The 23,535-nt window shown below is 38.9% G+C and overlaps 1 protein-coding gene and 1 non-coding gene across 4 annotated transcripts in view; one reads left to right on the top strand and one right to left on the bottom strand.

Annotated features, from left to right (window-relative positions):
* The window catches only part of ZNF277 (zinc finger protein 277), a 64,891-nt gene that overhangs the window by 12,647 nt on the left and 28,709 nt on the right, over window positions 1-23,535 (top strand). Inside the window, exon 2 of one of the 3 annotated variants that reach the window (XM_041002536.1) lies at window positions 21,248-21,304. The exons of 1 other annotated variant lie outside the window; for it this stretch is intronic. In XM_041002536.1, coding sequence (XP_040858470.1) covers window positions 21,248-21,304 — 57 coding nt within the window. Of the gene's footprint in view, window positions 1-14,503; window positions 14,589-21,247; window positions 21,305-23,535 lie in introns of all 3 variants that reach the window. One more of the 3 variants, XM_041002537.1, reaches the window with a different exon arrangement.
* Window positions 1,511-1,616, bottom strand: LOC121171038. Its single transcript, XR_005886084.1, has one exon. It is a non-coding gene; the product is annotated as a U6 spliceosomal RNA (small nuclear RNA).

Here is a 23,535-nt window from a genome sequence, read left to right as displayed (position 1 = left end):
TCAGCTACCAGTAAAAGAACACAAGAGCTTTTTTGTTTGTTTTTGTTTTGTTTTGAAGCTTGGTCTTAAGAAATCAATCATGGGTCTGGCGTAGTAGCCTAACAGCTAAAGTCTTCACCTTGTATGCGCTAGGATCCCATATAAGCGCCGGTTCATATCCCAGCTGCTCCGCTTTCCATCCAGATCCCTGCTTGTGGCCTGGGAAAGCAGCTGAGGATGGCCCAAAGCCATGACACCTGCATGGGAGACCCAGGAGAAGATCCTGACTCCTGGCTTCAGATCAGCTGAGTTTAGCCCATTGCAGCCTCCTGGGGGTTAAACCAGCAGATGGATGATCGTCCTCTCTGTCTTTCCTTCTCTTTGTAAAATCTGATTTCCAATGAAAAACAAATAAATCTTTTTTTAAAAAAAAAATCAATTATGTGTCTAGAAGCCAAGCTACTAGCTTGAGGTGGTTAATGCTAAAGTAAAGGCAGACTGATGGCAGGGGCTTTCAACCCTACCATGCTGATCAGTAGTATTGGCAGCAAACAAGTCAGTACAGTTGCCCATATGAACACTGAACTCCTAACCCTGAGCTCATTAATTCTGAATAATCAGCCAGCTGTAATGTAATTCTCAAGTATAATGTGATCACACTTTGTCATGACCTCTAGTGTACAAGGAATTTGATGCTGCAGAGAAAACTTCTTGTTCTTGGGGTTTTTTTTCCCTGTAAAATATCTTAAGAGTTTATTGGCAGTACAGATTAAATTATAATTAAAGTATAATGTTGATAATTTCCCCCTTGTTCATATAACCAAAACTTCTAGATAATGGACTGAAAAGAAACTCAAGTCTCTGTTTTGCAGTAAAGATATTTTAACAATTTAAATTTGTGTTCTCATACTTTTTCTTCATTGTGTGAAATAGGCAAGGTCAATATCATTTGGTACATTATGTATTTTTCTAGGGTCAATATTTTGAACCCATAGACTTGTGAGAAAAGTGCATTCCTTTTTACAAAGTTTGTAATAATTTTCTAACATGAGTTAAAGTACCAAAGCTTTTCTACTTCAAGACTTCAGTATACTAATTTGGAACTGTCTAAAGGATAAATATTGTGTACAGTTTCCCAGATGTTTGACTGTCATTAATTTTTTCCTCAAATACACCTGCTAACATTTCACGAGATACTCCACGTTCCTTGGAATTTGGGAAATGTCAGTCAGGATCATCTCTCCCCGATTATTTAGTCCAGTCCTCCCAAACAGGAACATTTATAAATGTCTCCAAAGAGGAATCATTCACCGTGTCGGTAGCAACTATTGTTGTAATCATTGTAGAGTTCCTATTTCACTCCATGCCCTCAGTTGGAAGACAGTAAATATAACATGTCACACAGTGGGTCAACGTGAGAAATCTAAGGGTTTTTTTTCCTACCCAAGGAAAATGTGGCATCCTTTAAGGAGATTTTTAATTTTTTTCCAGTTATACCTAGGAAGAGAAGTTTGGCTTTTGGGTTTTTTTTTTAAATATGGAACGCTTCACAAATTTGCATGTCATCCTTGCACAGGGCCATGCTAATCTTCTCTATATCATTCCAATTTTAGTATATGTGCTGCCAAAGTGAGCACTGGCTTTTTCTTTAAATAAAATATTTGTATACACAAAACTTGTCCATTGGCACATTATAACATTTAGCATTCACGTCCGTGTTCATTGTTTTGTGTCTTTGAATTAGAATTTGAATACTGAACAATAAAAAAAGAAACATTTCCTAAGTAACCAGCTTCTGACCTGCACTTAAATCAGGTAACCAAAACTATTTAATATATTATTTAAGGCTATGAAATTTTAATTTACCTTCATCTATCGCCTTTCATTGACTTCAAGAATGTAGGTTAGTTGCTGTTTATTTCCAGTGTGTATAACACCATTGTCAGAAAGGTCAGTTGTGAATTATTGTTTATTAATCAAATTATGTATCCAGGCAATTCTTTGAGGACAGAACCACAACTTGTGTGATACAGAAGCATTTCTTAGTGAAAGGTTTTTAGAAACAGCTTCAGGGAGATTCATGGAGCCCATTGTTACCTGCTTGCAATTAGCAAGATTCAGAGCCAGCTGGCAGATCTGTTCTTAGGGAGTCTCCCTTTGCATTGACTGTGGTTTCAGAGTAGCCTGATTTAGGCAAGGCATATCAATGAGACAACTGGACTGCTTTCTTTGTCCTACTATCTATTCGTAAAATTACATCCTCAGAGCAGTAGGTTAGTGAATCCCTTGTGGCAGTTAATGAAACAGCCCCAGAGTGCATCCTGTTTATGGATTACCAACACTAATTACTACAACAGTACTGATCGTTGACTGCTGCTGTGAAATGTGCTCATTTGTGGATGTTCGAAAACTTGTTCATATGCTTATGGACAACACGATAATATTTTCTGATATAACATCCTTCATAAATGTTATAACCCTCATTATAAATATTTGCCTCAGCTTGCTCTTTTTCTGATGAAATCATATTCATACCTCAGGTCTTAACAAAAATGTGACTTTTCATGTGAAACCATTATTTAGCCCTTAGCTGAATTAGGTATACGCTGTTTGTGTAGACCTAATCATATTATACTAGTTACCTACAAAAGCCCATAACTTGCTTATAGAAAGATAAATTTTAATAGTTCATAAAATTTACATACTGCATTTATCTCCTCTCCTGGGGTTGCCTGGTAATTGCACTACATTACTACTAACTGGTATGTTAAAACAAAAGAAATTCATCCACTCACTATTTTAAAGGCCAGAGACCCCAGATGAACATATCTTGCTTATCTCTTTCGGAGTTTGGTGATACGAGGTATTCTAGGTTTGTGGCAGCCTAACTTCAGTCTCAGCCTGCTTCTTCTTCTAGCTCCTCCCCAGTGTCTGACTTCTTCCTTTCTGTTTCTTGTAAGGACATCTGTCACTGGTTGAGGGTCATCCTCATCCAGAGTGATCTCACCTAAAAATTCTTCATTAAACCTTCAAAGACCCTATTTTCAGAATTGATGCCATTCCGATTTTCTAGGTGAATATATCTTTTGTAGGTCACCATTTAACCAACCACATCTGTTGAATTCCAATGAACATCACAGGGTATGGGAGTGGGGATGGGAGTGTTGGGGATGGGAGAATGTTTTTTAAGTTCTCTAAGGCAGATAGTACCTACTCTTGTCTTTATGAACTTTGGAACTTAAACATTGGCCCTATTGTTCCCATTAAAATTAAGCACATCTCAAAAAATCACCTGAAAGGGGCTTATTAAATGCAATCATCTGTAGGTTTTGTATGCTACAACTTTTCCATCACTACTATATTTTTTACTATCTTTATCTTTGTTTTGGGTACTAAGGTTTTGCATAGTATATTCTATATTACAGTGTTTGTTGACAGTTAACTAGAAATGTGTCCTTTGTACTTACAGTCTCTTAAATTTGGTCTCAATGACAGGATAAAGTGGTACCAAAGCATTTAATTTGTAGACAAAATCACGTTTGCAAACTGGTTGTATGATTTTAAAAAGTCACACTCCCAAGAAATTCTGTTTTCTCATAACTAAAACAAATAAGAATCTTACCTAACAGGGTGATTATGACATGTGAAAAGTGTTTAAGGTATGAGTTTATACAATTTAAAAGGTGTATCAAAGCAGTCATGCACTGTTATGCTGCATGAACAAACTGTGTCTATTGACTAGTGGCTTCCTTCCCTAACTATGTAGTATCTAACCACTTCCCCTTTTATACTGTCACCGTTTAATCTGTGTGTAAGTTTTTGCTCTGTTGATGCCAAGGAAAGAAATCACTTTCAAAAATATTTTCAAATGACAAGATATTGTTCCTGTCTTTCTTGAGCTTATAGTTTAATTAAAAAAGAGAAATGCCATGTTGGTAACTAAGTTAAGCTCTGAATAAATGGGTAGAGAAATAAATGAAGTGGAAGAGAAAATAATTGATTAAAAAAAAGCTTTCATGGTTGATTTCCTGGAAAAAGTGAAAGAAAGCAAAATACCAGAGAAGAGTCTTAACACACGTGTAAATGGATAGAAGGCACTAAAGCCTAACAGCTTGCATACAATAATGCCAAAAAATCATGCTGCCATCCAGGAACATTTCAAAGATTCTGAAAGGTGTAGAGCCAGAGAGAAGGAGTAGAAGATAAAATGGAACAAAAATACTATTTCTGATAGCCACTTTATAAGAAACTGTCTGGTGTGCTAAGCCCTTATTTTTGTGCGATGAATAAAGAGAGTGCACAGACAGTAATCATTAGAAAGGAACCACATTTGGTCTTCTCCAACTCTGATTTTCAGCAAACCACCTATTTATTAAACACTAATTATATGCTAGGGCCTAAATACCCTGAAGTAAACAAGACAAAGTCCTGCCTTGAAGGAGCCACTTATCCAGTGAAAAAAGCAAACAGAAAAGGGAATGCTGGAGTGTAATGCAAGTGTCATACTGAAGCAGCAAGATAACATCCATTCTTCTGTGTTACTGCCTGTTTGGAGGGATTGGATAAACTTTAGAAAGACACAGTACCTGGGCAAAGTTTGTGTCAGCTGACCAAGGCTGGATAAGCTGTGATACAGGACATGGGTGATGAAAAGCTTGGAGATTCCCTACACTTCCATTTCCCAAAGGCTAAAAGAAGTGGAGGAAAACAGTTGGGGGAATCCCAGAACCTATGAAACTGTGTCACGTAATACAATGTAATTAATAAAATTTTTTAAAAAATAAATGGAGGAGACAATGCTAAGAGGCAAAGACCACATTTCTAAGAAGATTGTCTGTGGGCCCCGCAGAAGAACTAGACTGTTTCCAGAGATGATGAGAGTGTCTTAGGTGGATGGGTAATGTCAATCAGGTTTGTATTATAGCAGTCCAAAAGTGGAAGTGGAAGGACAGGAGATGCCTATTGATAGAATCTGTTCCTAGCGCAAATCAAACTGTTGTCCCCATAACATGTGTCAACCGTCATGTATCCAAGCCATTACCTGTGAATATTTTTGTGATTTTTCTTTAATTTTTCTTTTTCTTTAACATGAATGACATCTTTTATTTCTGAAAGTAATAAAACACACCCAGCCTGGTTTCTGTTTTCTAATAATTAGTGGCATCAAGCCAACCATGGGCTTCCTGTTTTCTTAATTCAGAGACGCTTTGCATTGATCAGAGTACAAAATTGTGTATCCATCGCTACTATTAAGTGTATTTGTTTCAGACTGATCATTTTGAGGAAGAAATTTAGTCAGTTGTTTCAAGAAACAGACAAAATTGTAGTTTCCACTTCATTAGGAAAGAATATTGCTTTAAATTTAAATTGTTTTGCTTTCCCACTTAGCTCCCTTAATGAAAACCACAGCAGTATTCAGGAACTGCCACCCCCAAAATTAAATAATTAAAATTCCTCTCAACTAAAGTGATTTCCAAGCCTTTGTTTCATAATCTTAGTATGTTAAAGATTACGTGGATGTTTTATAGAAATGGATTTAGGATCAAGAGGATCAAGATAGTAATTTGCTCCTTTGCTTTCTTCTAAGTGTTTTATAATTTTGCAGACACATGAAGGCTTATGGGCTATTCTGATAGTAATTTTTGTGTATGATCTAAGGAAGTGGTCTACCTTCACTCTATTGCATACATGAATATCTAGTTTCAGCATCATTTCTGGAAAAAGGCTGATGTTTCCCAATTGAATTTTCCTGGTATTCTGTCAAAAATTGACATGTGTGACTGAAATACAGAAAGTGAAATCTGAGAGTTCAGAACTGTACTCTGAACTCACTCCCAGCAGTCTATACCGATGGTTGCTTATGCTAGATCCACACGGTGAATGCTTGTACGTAGTTTTTAGTCATTTTTTGTATTGAGTCTGAGATCACCAGTTTTTTTGTTCTTTCTCAAGATGATTTTACATACCTGCTGATTTACCAACATCAGAGGGACCGCAGCAATAACCCTTTGGTCCAGCACATCTAAGAGTCTGCTGAAATGTGTTCTTACTCGTCTGCTTTCGGGTACTCTTCCTGGGTTACAACAAACCTAGCTATTAATCTAATCAGATGTGGCTAAATGTTTCTGAGCTTTACTCTGTGTGTGCATGTGTTCAGAGGTTGAGTTAGATACCCTTTTAGTTGCTGATACCTGCTAAAAAATTGAGTTCCTCATTTTATAGTTGAACATGTAAATAAAGGATAGGAGGAAAAGAAAATTTCCCACTAGATCAGTTTAGTTAAACATTTATGTGCAATTTTCAGTATGTTTTAGAATGGAAAACTGGAATAATAGCAAATACTTTTTAGTTTTAATGACCTCTAAAATTTCTACAATTCCTCCTTTCCATCACTTTTCAAGTTAGAAATTAAGCAGAATTTAATCTTTTTGATATCCACAAAAAAGTAATTTTAGAGCCATTTATACTGAGAGAAGATTTTTGTATGCAAGTATAGTGTACTTCCTGTGACCATAAGTGAATTATTAAACCTCATCAAAATGTATGGATGCTTATATTTGTGAATATTTTACCTACATTTTTAATGACAAACACTTCTCCCTTCTACGTTCTCTGCTTCTGCAATCTAGTTGAGGTGTAAGGTAGTTGTGTCTGTTGTTCTTCTGTTTGCCATGATGGACCCATTCACATTTTGGATTCAGTGACTTACTTCTCTAAAATTGAGGCAGAAGTTAGCAGATATAAACCCGAGTATTCACAGATAGGAAGAAGAGGGAAAGAATAGGTGTATTTTTCATAGCCAGTCTTTCTTTTGAATTTTATGTATGTATACAAGTACAGTTGACTCTTCATTTATGTGGATTTTTGCATTAATTAGTCTCTACTAAACATGTACAGTTTTTGTTATTATCCCTTAAACAGTCAAATATAACAACAGTTTACATAGCCTGTATTATGGCAGTGCAACTTTATGTTGTTTTAAGTCTTACTAGTACTATAGAGATAATTCAAAGTAGTCAGGAGAATTGAAAACCTAATCCGACTTTATTATAAGGGACCTGACCAACAACAGATTTTGGTATCACAAGAGCTGTACACAATCTCCCACAGATCTAGAGGGATGGCTCCGTGTGGTTTTTTTTTTTTATTAATCTGTACTCCTAAAATACCTTTGAATATCTCTGCGATATCACTTATTGCCTAATGTGGTTAAAGTACCAAGATCAGAATTTGTGATCTTAAAAGTAGTTGCAGTTGGTGTTTCTTAAACCACCACTTATAATCTTAATATATGCATTAAACACAGTTTTAGTAATTTAGTAGCTTAAAGCCTCATAGTGTATGATTATTCATACAGTCATAAAATATCACAAGGCAATTATGGATGATTTTCACAAATGAAATGTAGTTCTGTCACGGAACAAAAATAGCACACATCCTTTTGTTTCACCTTTCAATATTTCATTGCTGTCAACAAAGAACTCAAACTATATCTTTTGGGTAACTATTTGCAGTGCCCAAGGCTTGCTTGCTTTCTCTCTCTCTCTCATAGCTGCTCTTGCTTACTAGCCTATCCTTCAGAAACTTATTTTCTCCTTAGCTTTCTGATATCTTTATAACCATTTGGTCATTTTATCTTATGGTCCTTACAGCTCATCATTTCCTCCTTTCACTTGCCCTGAAGACAGCTGTCAGCACCAACGCAACTTTAGGAGCCATAGGTTCCAGGGCCACAGCTATCACACAGGGAAAGGGGAAGAGAAGGGAGCCAAAAGAAGGAAGACAGGCACAGGGAAGGAAGTAAAGGAGAACTTGGACTGTCTGCGGTTGTGGCCTGTTACATCCTCTTTTGATTTCTTTTCCAGGCAGTTGAAGGGAAAAGGTCAGTTTCAGATATGTGTGAGTGTATTAGTTTGCTGAGGCTGCTGTAGCAAACTGACGTACATTGAGTGTCTTAACAGAAATTCATCATCTAAGGCTCTGGAAGTTTGTAGTCAGAGATTAATGTGTCAGCAGGATGGGTTCTTTGAGAGTGGGGGGCACTAAGGAAGAATCTGTTCGGCCTCTTTGTGCGCTTCTGGTGTCTGCTGGCAACTTGACACTGCTTAGCTGGCAGATGTGTCATCACCGTTTTCTTTACCATCACATGGACATGGTGTTCTCCGTACATGTGTGCCTCTCTTTGAATGTTCCTTTTTGTAAAGATGCCAGTCACTTTGGATTATGAACTTGATGGAAAAAAAAAAAAACTATATCTCACTCAGGTGACATTCTGAGGTACATGCAAGTCGGAACACCAGCCTGTCCTTTTGAGGGGACATAATTCAAATCCCACAACTTTGGACATACTGTAACAGCCAGTGTTTTTCTTCCAAGAACTGAGAGAAAGGAAAGTCTTCCTTCATTTCTCTTTGTTCCCTAATGTCCCACCAAAGAACTTCCAGGTGGGTCTCAAATATATAATGGTTTATGAACTAAATCTATTTTGTAAGTACTAAGTTTATAGCAGCTGAGAAAACCAAACGTCTGGGAAATAAATAAGGTAGAAAGTTTTGAACTCTTTATAGGAAATAGCAAAAGCCTAAAGCTGAAAATGCAAGAGGGGCAAATTGAAGGTACATCTGTTGAATCATTAAGAACCTACCATGATTCTGATTCTATGAATTTTTCAATTTATTTTAAATTAGAATAAAAGATCTTTTGAGATTGTCACATAAGGTTTTGTCAGACCTTGTAAAAAGTGTCTCATTTTGTACATTTTACTTTTTGTTTACTCTGTAGGTTTCACTAAACAAATAAAGATAAATGGTGTATAGAAATTCTCTTGCTACCTTGGAAAGTAAGATCATGGACTATCTTTTACTAAAGGCATGAGATTGGACATCTGTGCTTTGGCTTATGAGGGAAACAAGAGAATAGCTACATTCAAGATACTGTACTGCATGTTCAGTATTCCAGGGATATGCCTCTAGGGCAGGACTGTAGATGGAGGAGGACTCCTCTGCTGTTCTTAGAGCACTGAAAGTAGATATGGCTATGCAGGTGGTGACTGGGTAATGATGGCTCAAGTGCTTAGCTTCCTCTCACCCATTGCAGACACTCAGGTTGAGTTCCTGGTTCCTGGCTTTGTCCTTCCCCACCCCCAGCTGTCGAGAGCTTTTGGGGAGCCAACCAGCAGATGGAAGATCTTTGTGTCTTTCAAGTAAATAAGTTCTTTTCAAGCCACCAAAGATAATCACCATTAAAAGATTTTTAGTTTTACTTATTTATTTATTTATTCATTCAAAACACAGAATGATGGAGGGAGAGGGGAGAGAGATCCTACATCCTCTGGTTCACTTCCCAAATGTCCGCAGCAGCCACGTGTGAAGATCTGAGCTAAGTCAGACCCAGAAGCAGGAACTCCACGCAGGTCTCCCACGGGAGTGGCAGGGCCTACAGTACTTGGGATCTTTTGTCACTATTTTCCCAAGTACATTAACAACTTGGGTAATAACTAGCTGTGGTCCTAAACCTGTCAGTGTAAGATTAATCAAACAGAAATTCAACCGCTCTAAGTTGCTGGGAGTCCTTGCAGGAAATCCCTTTGAATCCCCATTGGTTTTTGTCTAGAGCAGAAGTGCAGAACCATTTTTCCGCAGAGGGCCATTGACTATTTCTAGCATGGACCATACAAAGTGATTGACTTAAAAATTAGCCTGTGTAAATGTATTGGATTTCAAGTCCTTCCAAGGCCGGACCGAATGATTTTGCAGATCTTAAGTGACTTGGAGGCCGACATTCCCAACCCCTTAACCTTAAATAATCGAATATTTGAAGGATGCACTGAGGCTATGAAGGCACCTGGTCTTTTGTCCTTTGAGTTTTAGCCAATAAATCCATGAATCTGGTGAACTGGATATTGAAATATTGACTTTTATGCTCAAAAATGGAGATTCCCTCTAGAACTGTATCTGTGGAAGTGATTATGTGTACTATATTCTCTGTGTGTTGTGTTAAGTGAGCCATGCCTCAGGAATTGGAAGAGAGGGGTCTGCTTAGTACACTGTTACACAAAGTCGAAACATTAGAATAATTTCACAAGCCTTATTGGTGGTGAGTTGAGAGGAAAAAACCCTCCAGAAAAGAGGATCCTGAGAACTGTGTTAAAGCACAAGTGATCTGAGAGAAATTCAGAGAAAGGATCAAGAGCACAATGCTTGCCAGGCACTTTGTCACGGTAACATTTTATTATTATTTTTTTAATAAGCTATAAACCCCGTCTCCTGTGAGAGGCAAACAAAGGAGAAAAAAACCAAATCTGTCTTCCCAAGTCTCCCACACGTTGAAAATGTTAATACGAGAAGAGCTCCTCTTCCAGCTGGAGACGTGAGTTCTCTCTGCAGACCATCCTGCAGCTGCTGCCAGCCTACCCTCTCCAGTTGGCTGCCTTCAGACCACTGGCTGAGAGTCTGAATCTCATGCTTTCCCATTCTTAACAAATCTCGACTTCACTCCTGTCTCTCTACCTCGGGCTTGTTCCTACCACCGTCACTGCCCAAGAGCCCATGTCAATTCTGGCTTCTTCCTCTCGGCTATGCCTGTGAACCCTGCCCTACCTTCTCTCCAGTCCCCAGGGAGCCCCACAGGGCTGCATCACAGCAGAGACAGATGGCACTCTTGGACCCTCCCTGCTCTTAAACTGTCTGCTTTTCTAAGCTTCGTGCAGTGGTTTTGTGTAAAATTAATTTGTAAAAGAGTTCTGTCGCTTAAGTTTGAGAAGTGTTGTTCTCTGGTAATATACCATATCATTTGTCGCTCCATGAAATATTATTGCCTGTATTTCTGTCTCATGTATGCTTTTTCTCATAAATTGCTCTGGAAGATTCTTGAAATTAGCTTGCCTGTCAGTCAATCTGGAATCTTGGGGTCTGTGATGTTCTTTACCAGTGATGCCCTTGGATCTGAGCCAAAGCATTTAATACCTCTCTGCTTCTGTTTCTTTATCTGAAAGGTAACACTGTAAAATGGAGTAAGCTTTTGTATTGAAGTGCAGTAGCATAAAACCACTAAACTTGTGATAGTAAAACCCTGTGAGATGCCAGGCTTTGTAATGTGTAAGGGAGCTAGCTACAAAGCACATGAACAAGAATGCACTAAGAACCTGGACAGTGTGTCTCAGGAGCCAGGCTACCTACTACTGGGCTAAGACAATTAATCAAACGTGGTTTCTGCCCTTGAGGAGGTCACAAAGAGGAAGCAGACCTGTATGGTTTGACGAATGGTATCTTCTGAGTAGACTTGAGAGTTAATTATGTTTGGCAAGGATTGCTGATGGAGATGGTAAAAGTAATTTTGAAGAATTCGTAAAAAAAGCTGTAGCTAAGATGCTTTCAAAAGGGGGTTCATTGCGCCTGGCATAATAGCCTAGTAGTTAAATCCTCGGCTTTCAACCATCGGGATCCTATATGAGTTCCCGGTCCATGTCCCGGCCACCCCACTTCTCTTGCTGCTCCCTGCCTATGTGCCCGCAAAGCAGTAGAGGATGGACCAAATCCTTGGGACCCTGCACCTGAGTGCGAGACCCAGAAGAAGCCCCTGGCTCCTGACTTTGAATTGGCTCAGCTCCAGCCATTACGGCCACTTGGGGAGTGAACCAGTGGATGGAAGATTTTTCTGTCTTTCTTTCTAGCTGTAAAAATCTGACTTTACAATTAAAAATAAAATCGATCTAAAAACAATAGAAGGCTGTATTTGTTATTACCACTTCAGATATGATAAATCTCAGTCTTTTGTCTAAACATTTAAGAGTTCTACTGGAAGATTCTCTTTTAAATGCAGAGATCTGCAATTTGACATGGGAAATATGGAGTAAATTCCATGAATACTGGTCTTTTTGTTTGCTAAAATTACAGCTAAAATTGTAATTTAAGCATCATTTTTGTAGTCATACTATGATGCATATGCTTTTGTTCCCCTATGAGCAATTTCTTATGGTACTTACTGCCCAATCATTTTGTTCTTCCTCTTGAATTATTTGTTCCACTCAGGCTTGAGAAACTGACAGCAGACCATCCACTTACCACTTCCTGCTCTCTCCCTCCATCCCCAGAACTCTGTCATAATGGTTGTGCCCTCTTTGCCTCTCCCTATGCAAGACTGAATGATTCCAGTTGGCCAAATAGCCCCTTTCCATGAATTCACCAACTTTGGGGCCGTTATGCTTACTTCTGCTTAACTTAATCCCACAATGTGATTTCTGTACCTTTTCCTCCTCATCTTTCTAAAAAGATCTTGATATTGATTTCCTTTTTGAAATGCAGTGGGGCTATGCCTCTTTTAAGGATGAAAAGCCTTATGTGTGACTATATCTCATTTTTTTTAAGATTTTTTTTTTAATTGCAAAGCCAGATATACAGAGAGGAGGAGAGACAAAGGAAGATATTCCATCCGATGGTTCACTCCCCAAGCGGCAGCCAGAGCCAATCTGAAGCCAGGAGCCAGGAGCTTCTTCCGGGTCTCCAATACAGGTGCAGGGTCCCAAGGCTTTGGGCCATCCTCTACTGCTTTGCCGGGCCATAAGCAGGAAGCTTGATAGGAAGTGGAGCTGCCGGGATTAGAACCGGCACCTGTATGGGATCCTGGGCATGCAAGGCAAGGATCCTAATTACGCTATTGTGCCAGGCCCTATAGCTCATTGTTAAAGGAGAATGTGTACCCTAAATAGCAAAAAAAAATGTGTGATGTATTTTTTAATGTAAATCCATCTATCATCCATTCTCCAGTTTTCATTCACCGGTATACTGATTATGCCTTTCCATTTGGTCACCATAGCAACACTGGGTCTTACTAATAAAACTGCAATGTCTATAAAGATCTATAGAGCATCTCTGCTGAAATAGCCATGAAAAACAGTTGCATTGCTCATTTTCTTTCTTCAGAAGAGACTGGTGTTTTGGAATCTTTCCTATGATCTAGACCTAACTTCCTAAACTACCCGTCTCTAATTTAGAAACGTGTTTTAGAAGAAAAATAAACCGCAACTGGGGTGCATCCTCCTCCCCCACATTCACGCCCCAGATTGCTCTACAGCAGTGGTTCTCAAAATAAGGTTCCCCAGCAGTATCAGCATCACCTGGGCACTCGCTAGGAATGCTAATTCATGTGCCACACCCAGCCGTACTGAATCAGCAGTTCCAGAGACAAAGTTCATGACTGTTAGCAAGCACTCCAAGTGATTCAGGTGCCTGGATTTTGTTTGTTTGTTTTATATCCCCTAAGCTTATTAACACAATGACATATTAATTAAATGCCTATTTATATTAAGATGTAATGTTGCCAGTATCTGGTTGATTTTTAGCAATAAGAAAAATTTTTCCTAATCCATATTTGTCATCATTCATAAGAGAAAATTGGCTTATTGCCATTATGTCTGTAAAAATAAATATTGTAAAAGTATGGTTTTGTTTTCTGTTGTTTCTTAGATAGAAAACTAATATGTTTTAATGTGTAGCTGCTAACAAATATTCACTTTTTTAGAAGTCTTTTAATAAAGGGCTTTTTCTGCCTGCAATTAGTAGTTCAGCATTTTCTCTTTAAACACATCATAAGCATTTAGTAAAAACAAAACACCTTTTCAAGTGAATGACTTAACTGAAGATTAGAAGCAGAGATAAGACAAAGTTAGAAAAAGATTACGTTAGTAGTGTTGTATGAAGAGGCAGATTTAGGTGCCAGAACTTGGATATCCAAACAAAGATGTGAGCTCGTGCTGGTAATCACAAAAACTGAGCCACCTGTACACCAAGGTGTTTGAATTGAGCCCAGAGACCTTGTGTGGGTGGTGCTCTAGCCATGCCTAACGGGCAGACTCCCGTGAATTGTAATAAAGAGCTCATCGAGGTTCAGAAGGTACATCTGGTCAGAACTCTGGAGGTCAGTTAGTCCAAGAACACAGCAGCAGCCAAGTGCTTCCGGTCACCACCTAATCCTGACCAGTGAGCCTCGCACGTGCTCACTCCGCTTGATCATCACTGCCCTCGTTGAGATCCTCGCCCGGATTGCTTTCGTTGCTTGTTTATTGGGGTCAGATGGCTGAATACTAAGAATAAGCGTAGTTCCATGAATGTGCTGTATGTCACTGCTATGTTGCTGCTTGGAGTACCCTGTTCCCTCCTGTTAGCTCTGCTCCTTAAACTGTTTGCCCTCATGTCTTACCCAGAGGATTGGCAGATTCAGCTGTTCTCCCAACCATGGATTTTCCCTAAACCTTACACATTGCTTTATTTGTCACAGAGGTCATGGATGTATTGTAATTGCTTGCATTGCTAGTCATATTTTGCAATCCAAATCCATGACTTTTATCTCTGTGGTCCTTTCTCCTAGAGTGGTGCCTAGCACACTGCAGATTTTCAATAAATATATTTAAAGCAAATGGAAAAGACATTTTTGTGTAGCATGGCAAACATAAATCATGGAATTTCTGAGATTCATTTATTTATTTGAAAGAAATACAGAGATTTTTCTGTCTGTTTTCACTCCTCAGATAACTGCAACAATCATGGCTGGGCCAAGGCCAAAGGCAAGTACCAAGAACTTCTGGGTCCATCATGTTGTTCACAGGTGTCCAGGTACTTGGGCCATCTTCCATTACTTTTTGCAGGACATGAGCAGGGAGGTGGATCAGAAGTGGAGCCGCTGGGATACCAACCCACACCCATATGGGATACCAGCATTGCAGATGACAGCATAGCCCACTGTGCTACAGTGTCATCCCCAGATATGGATTTTATTTTAAGTAATTGGGACTTGAAATAGTTTGTCCTTTTCTCAACTATAGTAATTATGAAATTCAGCAATATCCATGCCCCAAGTTTGTCTCCTAAATGTCTTACACCCAAAAAGTGTAACAGAGACTCAGAAAGACTATTTCTTCCTTGGCCATTGAAGAAAATCGCCATGAAGGTGTACAAGTGAGTTTAAAAGTGGGAAATGAGTAGACTGTCTCTGTGCCTGAGAGCTCAGTGCCAGAATTTTTGGACTAAATTGTTCAGACGAATAGAACGTCTTTTCTTCCTTTCTTTTTAAATCTCCACAGCCTTCCAAAATCCAAAGTATGTGGGGAAAGTGATTGCAGTTGGGAAGCACAAAATAGTTTTAGGTTTGTTTCATGGGAAGATGGATTTTAATGATGTTTAATTTATCTGGCTTCTTGTCACAAACTGGTGCTTTGTATAAGGAGCTTACCAGATTTCTAATTATTATATTGAATGCTTTTCAAAAGGATTATATACTTCACTGACTACAATGTGTCTTGACTATCAACATAATCAACATATTTGTAGTTACCGATTCCATACCAATTATCTCTAAATTGCTCCACTTTTTGACTTCCGTTTCTGTAATTACCTTTGCTTTTGCTTGTCTAAAAAGCATTATTAGTCAGATATTTACCTAACTTGTGCTGTGTGATGGGCCCCATACTAGGTGCTAAAACCAAAAAAGAATGAATAAAATGTCAAACTAACTGTCTTCATCAACCTTAAAAACCAATAGGAAAAGCCAGGGTTAGCAGCATTTTAGCTTTTCTCAGTATCCTACTTTGTGAGAAAACTAGATAATGAATGAGTATGACAAAACCCATGGCATTAATTCAGAGTGTTTAAGAGGCCAGAAAGGCAACAGATTAGTGAGGTGAGATACAAAACAGGACTAGGGAAATCTAATGCCTGTTACAGTAATGGCAGCTTAATGTTGGAGAATAGGGAATGGTGAGGACCATGGCAGATAGGAACATATGCAAGCCATCTAAGCAAGCAGCTATTCACATCCAGATTGTTATCAAGTAGAAATGTGTCCCTGCTGTTATTAGAATTTCTAAAAGTAAATAAATATATATATAATATATATATACATAAAATACATATACATACACACATCAGAACCTGGATTTTTTTAATGCCTAATTTCCACATGTTAATGATAACTAATTAAACTACTGTAAATAGCAGAATAATACATATATCAATGGTAGATTTGTCATAGGAGTTCCCGATTAGTGGGCTCTAAGAGAGAATTTAAACCCCATCAAATACATGAGTTGTAGCATGTAATTTGAATACACAGAGCCCTTTTTTGGTTCCTTTTGTGGAGTGGCCCATGTCTCTGTCACAAAAAGGCATCCAAGGCAGAGGAATAGGTAAAGGTCAGCACAGAGGCAAGATTGATTTGCATGGAAAGTAGAAGTGTAAAGGCTGGAATGAATGCAGGCAGGCTCAGCAGAGGCACACATAACAGGATTTGGGCTGTCCCTTTACAGGATCTGAAGGCACAGGGATTAGTGTTGGTGTCAGCTGTGGGGCTTAATTGAATATTCAGAGAGGGCAGAGGGGCAGGGCTTCAATTCCACCCATTTCTTTGTCCTGTTTTGGGACTTTCAGAAGTGCTTCCTCAGGTGCATAGAGAAGTGGGAATGGCAGCCATGATAATTTTGTTATACTGACTTTTCAATTAGCTCGACGTAGAGGTCATTGCTGGGACACAGCTGGCAACTCTGTTGGATTTAACTGCGGCAGTTGTGGTTTTCCAGTGCACTTAGGGGAGTGGGAGTTGAACTGCACTGGTGAGGCTGCAGTGCAGGTGCTGGCAGCCCTCACTCAGCAACTCTTGGCTGGCCATCTCCCTGCTTCATTCCTAGTTAGGAATATCAGGTTAAGCAAATAAAAATAAAGGATGACACCCAGTTTTGTCTGAATTTTAGGTAAACAGTTTTTTAGGTGTTGTCTAAGTACCATAACAGGCAATATTTTGTAGTATGTAGGTAATGGTTGCACTTCTCAAAGTGTCTGTTTAAAATTCAAATGTTAACTGAAAATATTATGCTTTGTAAGACAACATTGTTACTACTACTATGCTACTATTCTTTTTAAATTTTTTCTGTTTATTTGAAAGAGTTACAGAGAGAAAGAGGGAGACAGAAAAATTGTCCATCCACTGATTCAGTCCCAAAATGGCTTGAATTGCCAGGGTTGGGCCAGGCCTGGACCACAAGCCAGGAGCTCCATCTAGGTCGCCAATATTGGGGCAGAAGCCTAAACACTTGAACCACCCTCCACTGCTTTCCCAGGTACATTAGCAAGGAGCTAGATTGGAAGTGGAGCAGCCAGGATGCAAACCAAGGCCCACATGAGATGCAGGCGAAATATATGGTACCATAGCACCTACCCCATGTGCTATTTTGAAGTTGAGTTTGCCAGAAGCATGGTCTGTGAGTAATTGAAGTGTTTAATTGCTCCCCCTTTAATAGCATTAATTAATCTGAATTAATTAGGAATTCATTTGTATTGAGTGATCGATGTATGCCAAGAAGGAAAAACCTAGAGATAGGAATTTTTCACATCTATCTATCTATAAAATATTGTTGTCATTTCTGTCTCTTGTATCATTAAAATAATACCAATGGATAGCCTTGAATATATTCAGTCTTGCTTTTTATGGAAAGAGATAAGCCTTGGGTACCTGTTAAGTTTTCCAATGACATCACAGAGCATAAGGAATTTATGTATTTACTAAAACCAGTACAAGAGTGGACTGAAATCAGGAGTAGAGTCTAGGAAGAGAACATGAGTAGTAGAAACTGAATTTGGCCAATCTGTGCCTTTTCTCTGACTTCTGAGATAAATAACTCCCCTACAGGTAATTACTGTTTTCATCTGAGGTTCACTTCCTAGAAATTTGCTGTTTTTCGTAATACCATTTAAATCTAATCACAGAAACACTCAAGTGAGGAAGGAGGTAGAATTTGGGGGCGTTTGGTCACATAACCCTTAAATACTTGCTAGCAGATCTTGCTTTGATGGTTTTTGCGTGTTCATGGTTCCCCAGGCAGCTTGGGAGGATTCCAGCCACCATAAAAGCTTTAGCTACTGGTGACTTCATAAACTTTAAAGGTTTCATTCCAGCACGGCGTTAGTCTTTAAATTCCCTCTTTGGCTTCCTTTATATGGTGTTGGTTATCTAGTGTCATCAATTTCAATCAGGTGCTTGAGTGATGACAATGAAGTTTCAGCTTTGAAGCTTTCCTTTAGAACTAACAATGAACTTGGAAGCCAACAGTACCTCCTCTCACCAATCCTAAACTCACCTATAAAAAATAGGAGAATACAAAATGAATTTGCATATCTCAGAAGGAGCAAGTGGATGGCATTTCATATGCCTAGCTATAACTACTTTCCATTTGTGTTTTTATTTTTGAGATTGATTACTTGATTTGGACCCCTATTAGTAACATTTTTTTTTTCTTTTATGAAGGGGTTTCTTGATGATGGTAGGTGGGATCTCATTTTTCATTGTGAACCTCTTCCCTAACTTACTTTCATGTGTCTTGTTACAGCTAACATTTTACCCTAGTTTTTTATATAATGTAACCTCCAGGATGCATTTAGAATTGTGTCTGGTTTTATCACTTTATTTATTGTGTTCTCTTGTTAAAAGATAGTAGTGTTTGCTTGATCCTCTTGAGTATCAGAACCTCTAGTTGAAGCTCCTATGTAACTCCTGCAAGGTCAAGATTTTATAGGCGCACTAGCGCAGTGGTTAAGGTCCTCACCTTGCACTTGTCCGGGATCCCATATGTGCGCCGGTTCTAATCCTGGTGGCCCCGCTTCCCATCCAGCTCCCTGTTTGTGACCTGGGAAAGCAGTCAAGGATGGGAAAAGCCTTGGGACCCTGCACCTGCGTGGGAGACCCAGAAGAGCTCCAGGCTCCTGGCTTCAGATTGGATCAGCTCTAGCCATTGCGGTCACTTGGGGAGTGAACCATTGGAAGGAAGATCTTCCTCTCTGTCTCTCCTCCTCTCTGTATATCCACCTTTCCAATAAAAATAAACAAATCTTTTAAAAAAAACTATCAAGATTTTATAATAGAAAGCTTTTTAAAAGTAAGGTAACCCAAAGCCAAGTAAAGCCAGTTGGTTGGTTTTTAAGTAACATCTTCTGACTTATGTGAAAGCAATACTTTAGAATTTTATTTATTTTTAAGTCCCTGTGCTAGATGTTTAGAGTGTTTAGTATACATTTCTTTTTCTGTTCACTGTTTTACAGCATACGAATGCCCAGGATATACTAGTTTTCTGTATAAATTGGTGTTTTTCAACTCATTATCTTTCTCTATAATGATTTCTTGCAGTCTGTCCCTCTATTTTTACAGGCTCATCTTTCTTCAGTGCTTGTTTTCCAAATTACTAAGATTAAAAATAAAAGGTTCCTGAACTGTGTCTACAGACTGCTTGCTTAGATGCTATTCTTAAAATGGCCAAGTTGATGTCTTTTTATTAAAGTTCAGAATGAAAGCAAGGGAGCGTTATACAGACAAAACGTGGAATCTCTTATTCCCAAGGCATAGAGTTTTAGTTGCAGTTTCTAAAGGATCATTTGCCTATTTAATGTAATTAACTTTTTTTTTTTAATTCTGAAGAAATAAATTTACTGAAGAGGCAAAGAAAGGAAGACCAGAGGATCTTAAACCACATCACACTCTTCTGACAGACTTGGCGAAATGCAGATGTACACATGGGCCCTGACTGGTTTCAGAGCTTCTGAATGATGGCCCAGTATCTTGCAGGACAAGTTCCTGTGTGATGCTGATGCTGCTGGTGGGGGCCCACTTGCTACTGGTCATAATCACTAGGTTGTTTATACCAGCCATTCAAAAAATTGTTACTCAAAATCATTAATTTACCTTGTATGCGTTGGGCAATTACTCTAATCTCTGTACGAATCAGCTGTCTGGTCTAGTTGTTAGGACACTAGTTAAAACACCAGCACCATTCTCAGGAGAGCCTGGGCTCAGTTCCTGGCTACAGCTTTCTGCTAATGCAGACCTTGGGACATAACCTTGATGGCTCTGAGTTCCTGCTGCATCCATGGGAGACAAGGGGAGTTTCCACTCCTGGCCCCAGCCAGTGTGGGCATTTGGGGAAATGAACTAGTAGATAGGAGCTCATTCTTTCTGTTTGCATCCATCTGTCTTCATCCAGGTCAATTGAAACAGTTCCTCATGGTTATTGACTAATCAGGAAGTGTTATAAAAATGTCTTAAAGCTTGGAAGAGTTTTTTTTTTTTTTTAACAAATTCAGTGAATTAAAAAAGAAGAAACATGACCTTAGTAAAATAGGTTGTTTCTTCTCTGTCTCACTTTGCCTCTCCCTCCTTAGAGGCCCCTGTGAAGAGGCCTCTTCCTACCAGGAGTAGATTACTCACAGGGAGGGACCTTTTTGGATCATTCCTCCCTCAAAGGGAAGTTAGAAGCTCCTGAGGATGAAGAGTATCTTGACTGTTCTTTCTACCTCTTACCATATCAGAATTCAGGGAAGAAATCAGGTTTCTATGTATAATAAGAAATACGTACAACTGAAGTACCTTACATGAAGAACTGGTTATGTAAATTCAGTTTGGTTCCAATGTTAAACACAATGGTTTTAAGTAATTTGATGGAAGGGTATTTAATGCTATAGGAATGTACTTTTATTAAGTGGAGAAACAACATGTCAAAATATTTTGGAAGTTTTGAATAAAACTATGTTGATAGGCTTCATCATAATTTTAATAGCAGTTATTTCTTGATGGCACCCTTGAAGGCTCTGAAGGCTCACTCAGGGGTAGGCATGTGATGCCAACAGTTAGGCTGCCACATGGGACCTGTAGTTCTGTCCTACCTCGGCTACTTATCCAACTCCCTGCTGATGCACACAGGAAGCAGCAGAGTGCATGCCCTTTAACTTGCTGGCTCCTGGCTTCATGTTCACATGTCAAAGAGAATTTATGGTTCCTTAAGCTCAGTTTGTTAAGTGTAACTATCGACAAGTATAGGTACTTCATTTATAGTGTTTAGTCATTGTGCAGTGGTTAAGAATACAGAGTTTAGAATATAGGACTTGGAGGGTAAGAAATGTTTGGGTTTGAGAGATGGCTGCTTTACTTCCAGCTACGAGACCTTGAGGAAGCTGCTTAACCTCTGTGTACTCCCTTTTCAGCCCAGCTCCAGCTAGTGTTGGAAGAGGGACTCAATGAGTGGAATCTCTCTCTCTTTTTACTAAATGTAGGAATAATCTCTGTAATATTCATTAACTTTCTGCCCCCCCTCACCACCCTCCCCCCACCTTTTTTTTTTTTTTTTTTTGGTGGTAACAGCATATCCATCCCAGTCCTTTTTGGCTGTGCAAATGGAGGGTGACAAGGCTTCCAAGTCGTTACAACATGATCCTTCCCTAATTAGGCATTACTTTTTTAGGTCACAGCAGAAATGACTGCTGGATGAGATTGAGAGAAAGCACCTCTCTGCTCTGTGGTAAGACCCCTTTGACCACAGCGTACCCTCTTAAGTATATTGAATATGTTAAGTAAAATTTGTTCCATTAGTTTGCTTCATAAAATCCACTTGATTTCTTTTATATTTGGCTTTTTTTTAGTGACTGTCATGCCTGATCAGTCATCACTCTTTAGCAATGTTAGGCTTTGGGAAATCTGGGATCTTTTGATGCTAATATCACCTTCATCAGTTTCAGCAATGAAACATTTGCCTAAAATATTTTAACCTTAGGATTTTACTGAGAATAACCATATTCTCTTCCATAGGTATTACTTCTTAAGTGGCTTAAGCTTTACAGAATCAGAATTGAGAGCAAAAAGAGGTTGGGGAATAAAGAGGATTGAGAGGAAAGACAGTGAGCAATCCTTTTTAATAATTGCCAACACTTGATTAGCATTTGCTTGCTTTTGTTCCCCCTTGCCTGCTTCTAGAAGTCCCTTTCATCATTTTCCCTTTCTAATTTTTCCATTTTCTTTTGTCAGAATGCTTCTCATTGCTAGGAAACATCCACTGACTAGAAGAGATTAGTAGGTTTGAGGGATAAAACCCACAAGGCACAGCAAAAAAGTGTCAGAAAAAGAAAGGCAAATTGACCTTCAGTGAAGAAAACTCCTTTCACATTTGTCAGTGGAAAATTCCACATCTCTTTTCATGCATGCATATGTATGAAGGTATACACACACACACACACACACACACACACACACACACACACACACGCAGACACAGCTTAGTGGCTCGAATATTTTAGAATTTTTTTAAAAGAATTTAAAATTTTTTTTCATTGGAAAGGTAGATTTACAGAGAGAAAGAGGTACAGAGAGGAAGATCTTGCATCCACTGGTTCACTCCCCAAGTGGCCACAATGGCTACAGCTGAGCTGATCTGAGGATGAGCCAGGAGCTTATAGTCTCACATGCAGATGCAGGGTCCCAAGACTACCACTTTCCCAGGCCACAGCAGGAAGGAGGATGGGAAGTAGAGCAGACAGGACATTAACCATTGCCCATGTTGGATCCCTGCACGTTTAAGGCAAGGAGTTAACCACTGGGTCATCGCATTGGGCTCTCAAATTTGTTTTCAATCTTAAAATCTTTAATAGCTGTTTCTAAAATTGTTATTAATTTGCACAAAGGCTTTCCATCAGGTAAAGAGAATTCTTCCTCAGAAGCTTGAAATACTTATAGCCATATTTGCATTTTTGGAAATCTTTGCATTTTATAAAATCACATAGTAAAAATCATCATCATCTTATAGAAGAGGTAGTGTTATGAACAGATCACTCAAAACCAGTGAAATTTTATAATTCCAGCAACCCTAATATACAGAGTAGCTTGGTTAAATCTCCAGAGAGTTCTCACATAGAATCTTTGTCTAGTTGATTCTCTACATACTGTGATTCTGAGATCCTTGCTTCCTTCTTTAAAATCTAGGCCCCTAGGACCAGAGCTGTAGCATAGCAGGTATAGCCACAATCTGTAATGCCAGCATCTGATAATGGGCACAGGTTCTGATCCTGACCACTCAATTTTTTTTTTTCCTGATCCAATTCCTTACTAATGGCCTGGGAAAAACAGCAAATGATAGCCCAAGTGATTGAATCCCTGCCACCCTAATCCAAAACCCAGATTGAGTTTCTGTCTCTCTCTTTCATCTGGCTTTCAAATAAATAAATAATATCCTTTTTAAATTTTTAAGAAACAAATCCTGTGTCCTCGAGGTGGATGAACCTTTGGTTTAGCAGTTAAGATGCCCGCATCCTACATCAGAGTTCTTGGACTTAAGTCCACTCTGCTGTGGATTCTCATGTATACCTTGGGAGGTAGCAGTGATTAGCTGGAATAGATGGGTTCCTGCCACCCATGTGGAAGATGCAGGTTGTACTCCTAGCTTTTTGTTTCAGCCTAGTCCAACCTGACCATGAAGTGGACATTTGAGGGGTAAACCAGTAAATTAGAAATTTTGCTCTCTCATAAACAAACACGTAAATAAATGGTATTTTGGAGACATTAAGTGTCTAACAGCATTTACTTCTAATGAAAATCAGTTTCATCAAAATTAAATACCTGGCACAGGATATAAACCTCCTTCATACAGGTCTGTTTTTTAACACAAGAAGGAATGCCTTTATGACTGCTTTTGTGTTCCTGACTTCCTTAAATGGTTTGCAGGAGGAAAGAAAGCAGTTCTTGAAGTTCCACTTACAATGA

Source organism: Ochotona curzoniae, unplaced genomic scaffold (assembly GCF_017591425.1).
Source record: "Ochotona curzoniae isolate NIBS_2020 unplaced genomic scaffold, NIBS_Ocur_1.0 scaffold_2476, whole genome shotgun sequence".
NCBI classification, from domain to species: Eukaryota; Metazoa; Chordata; class Mammalia; order Lagomorpha; family Ochotonidae; genus Ochotona; species Ochotona curzoniae.
The sequence above is the reverse complement of the archived record's forward strand: the minus strand, read 5'-3'. Positions and strand labels throughout refer to the sequence as shown.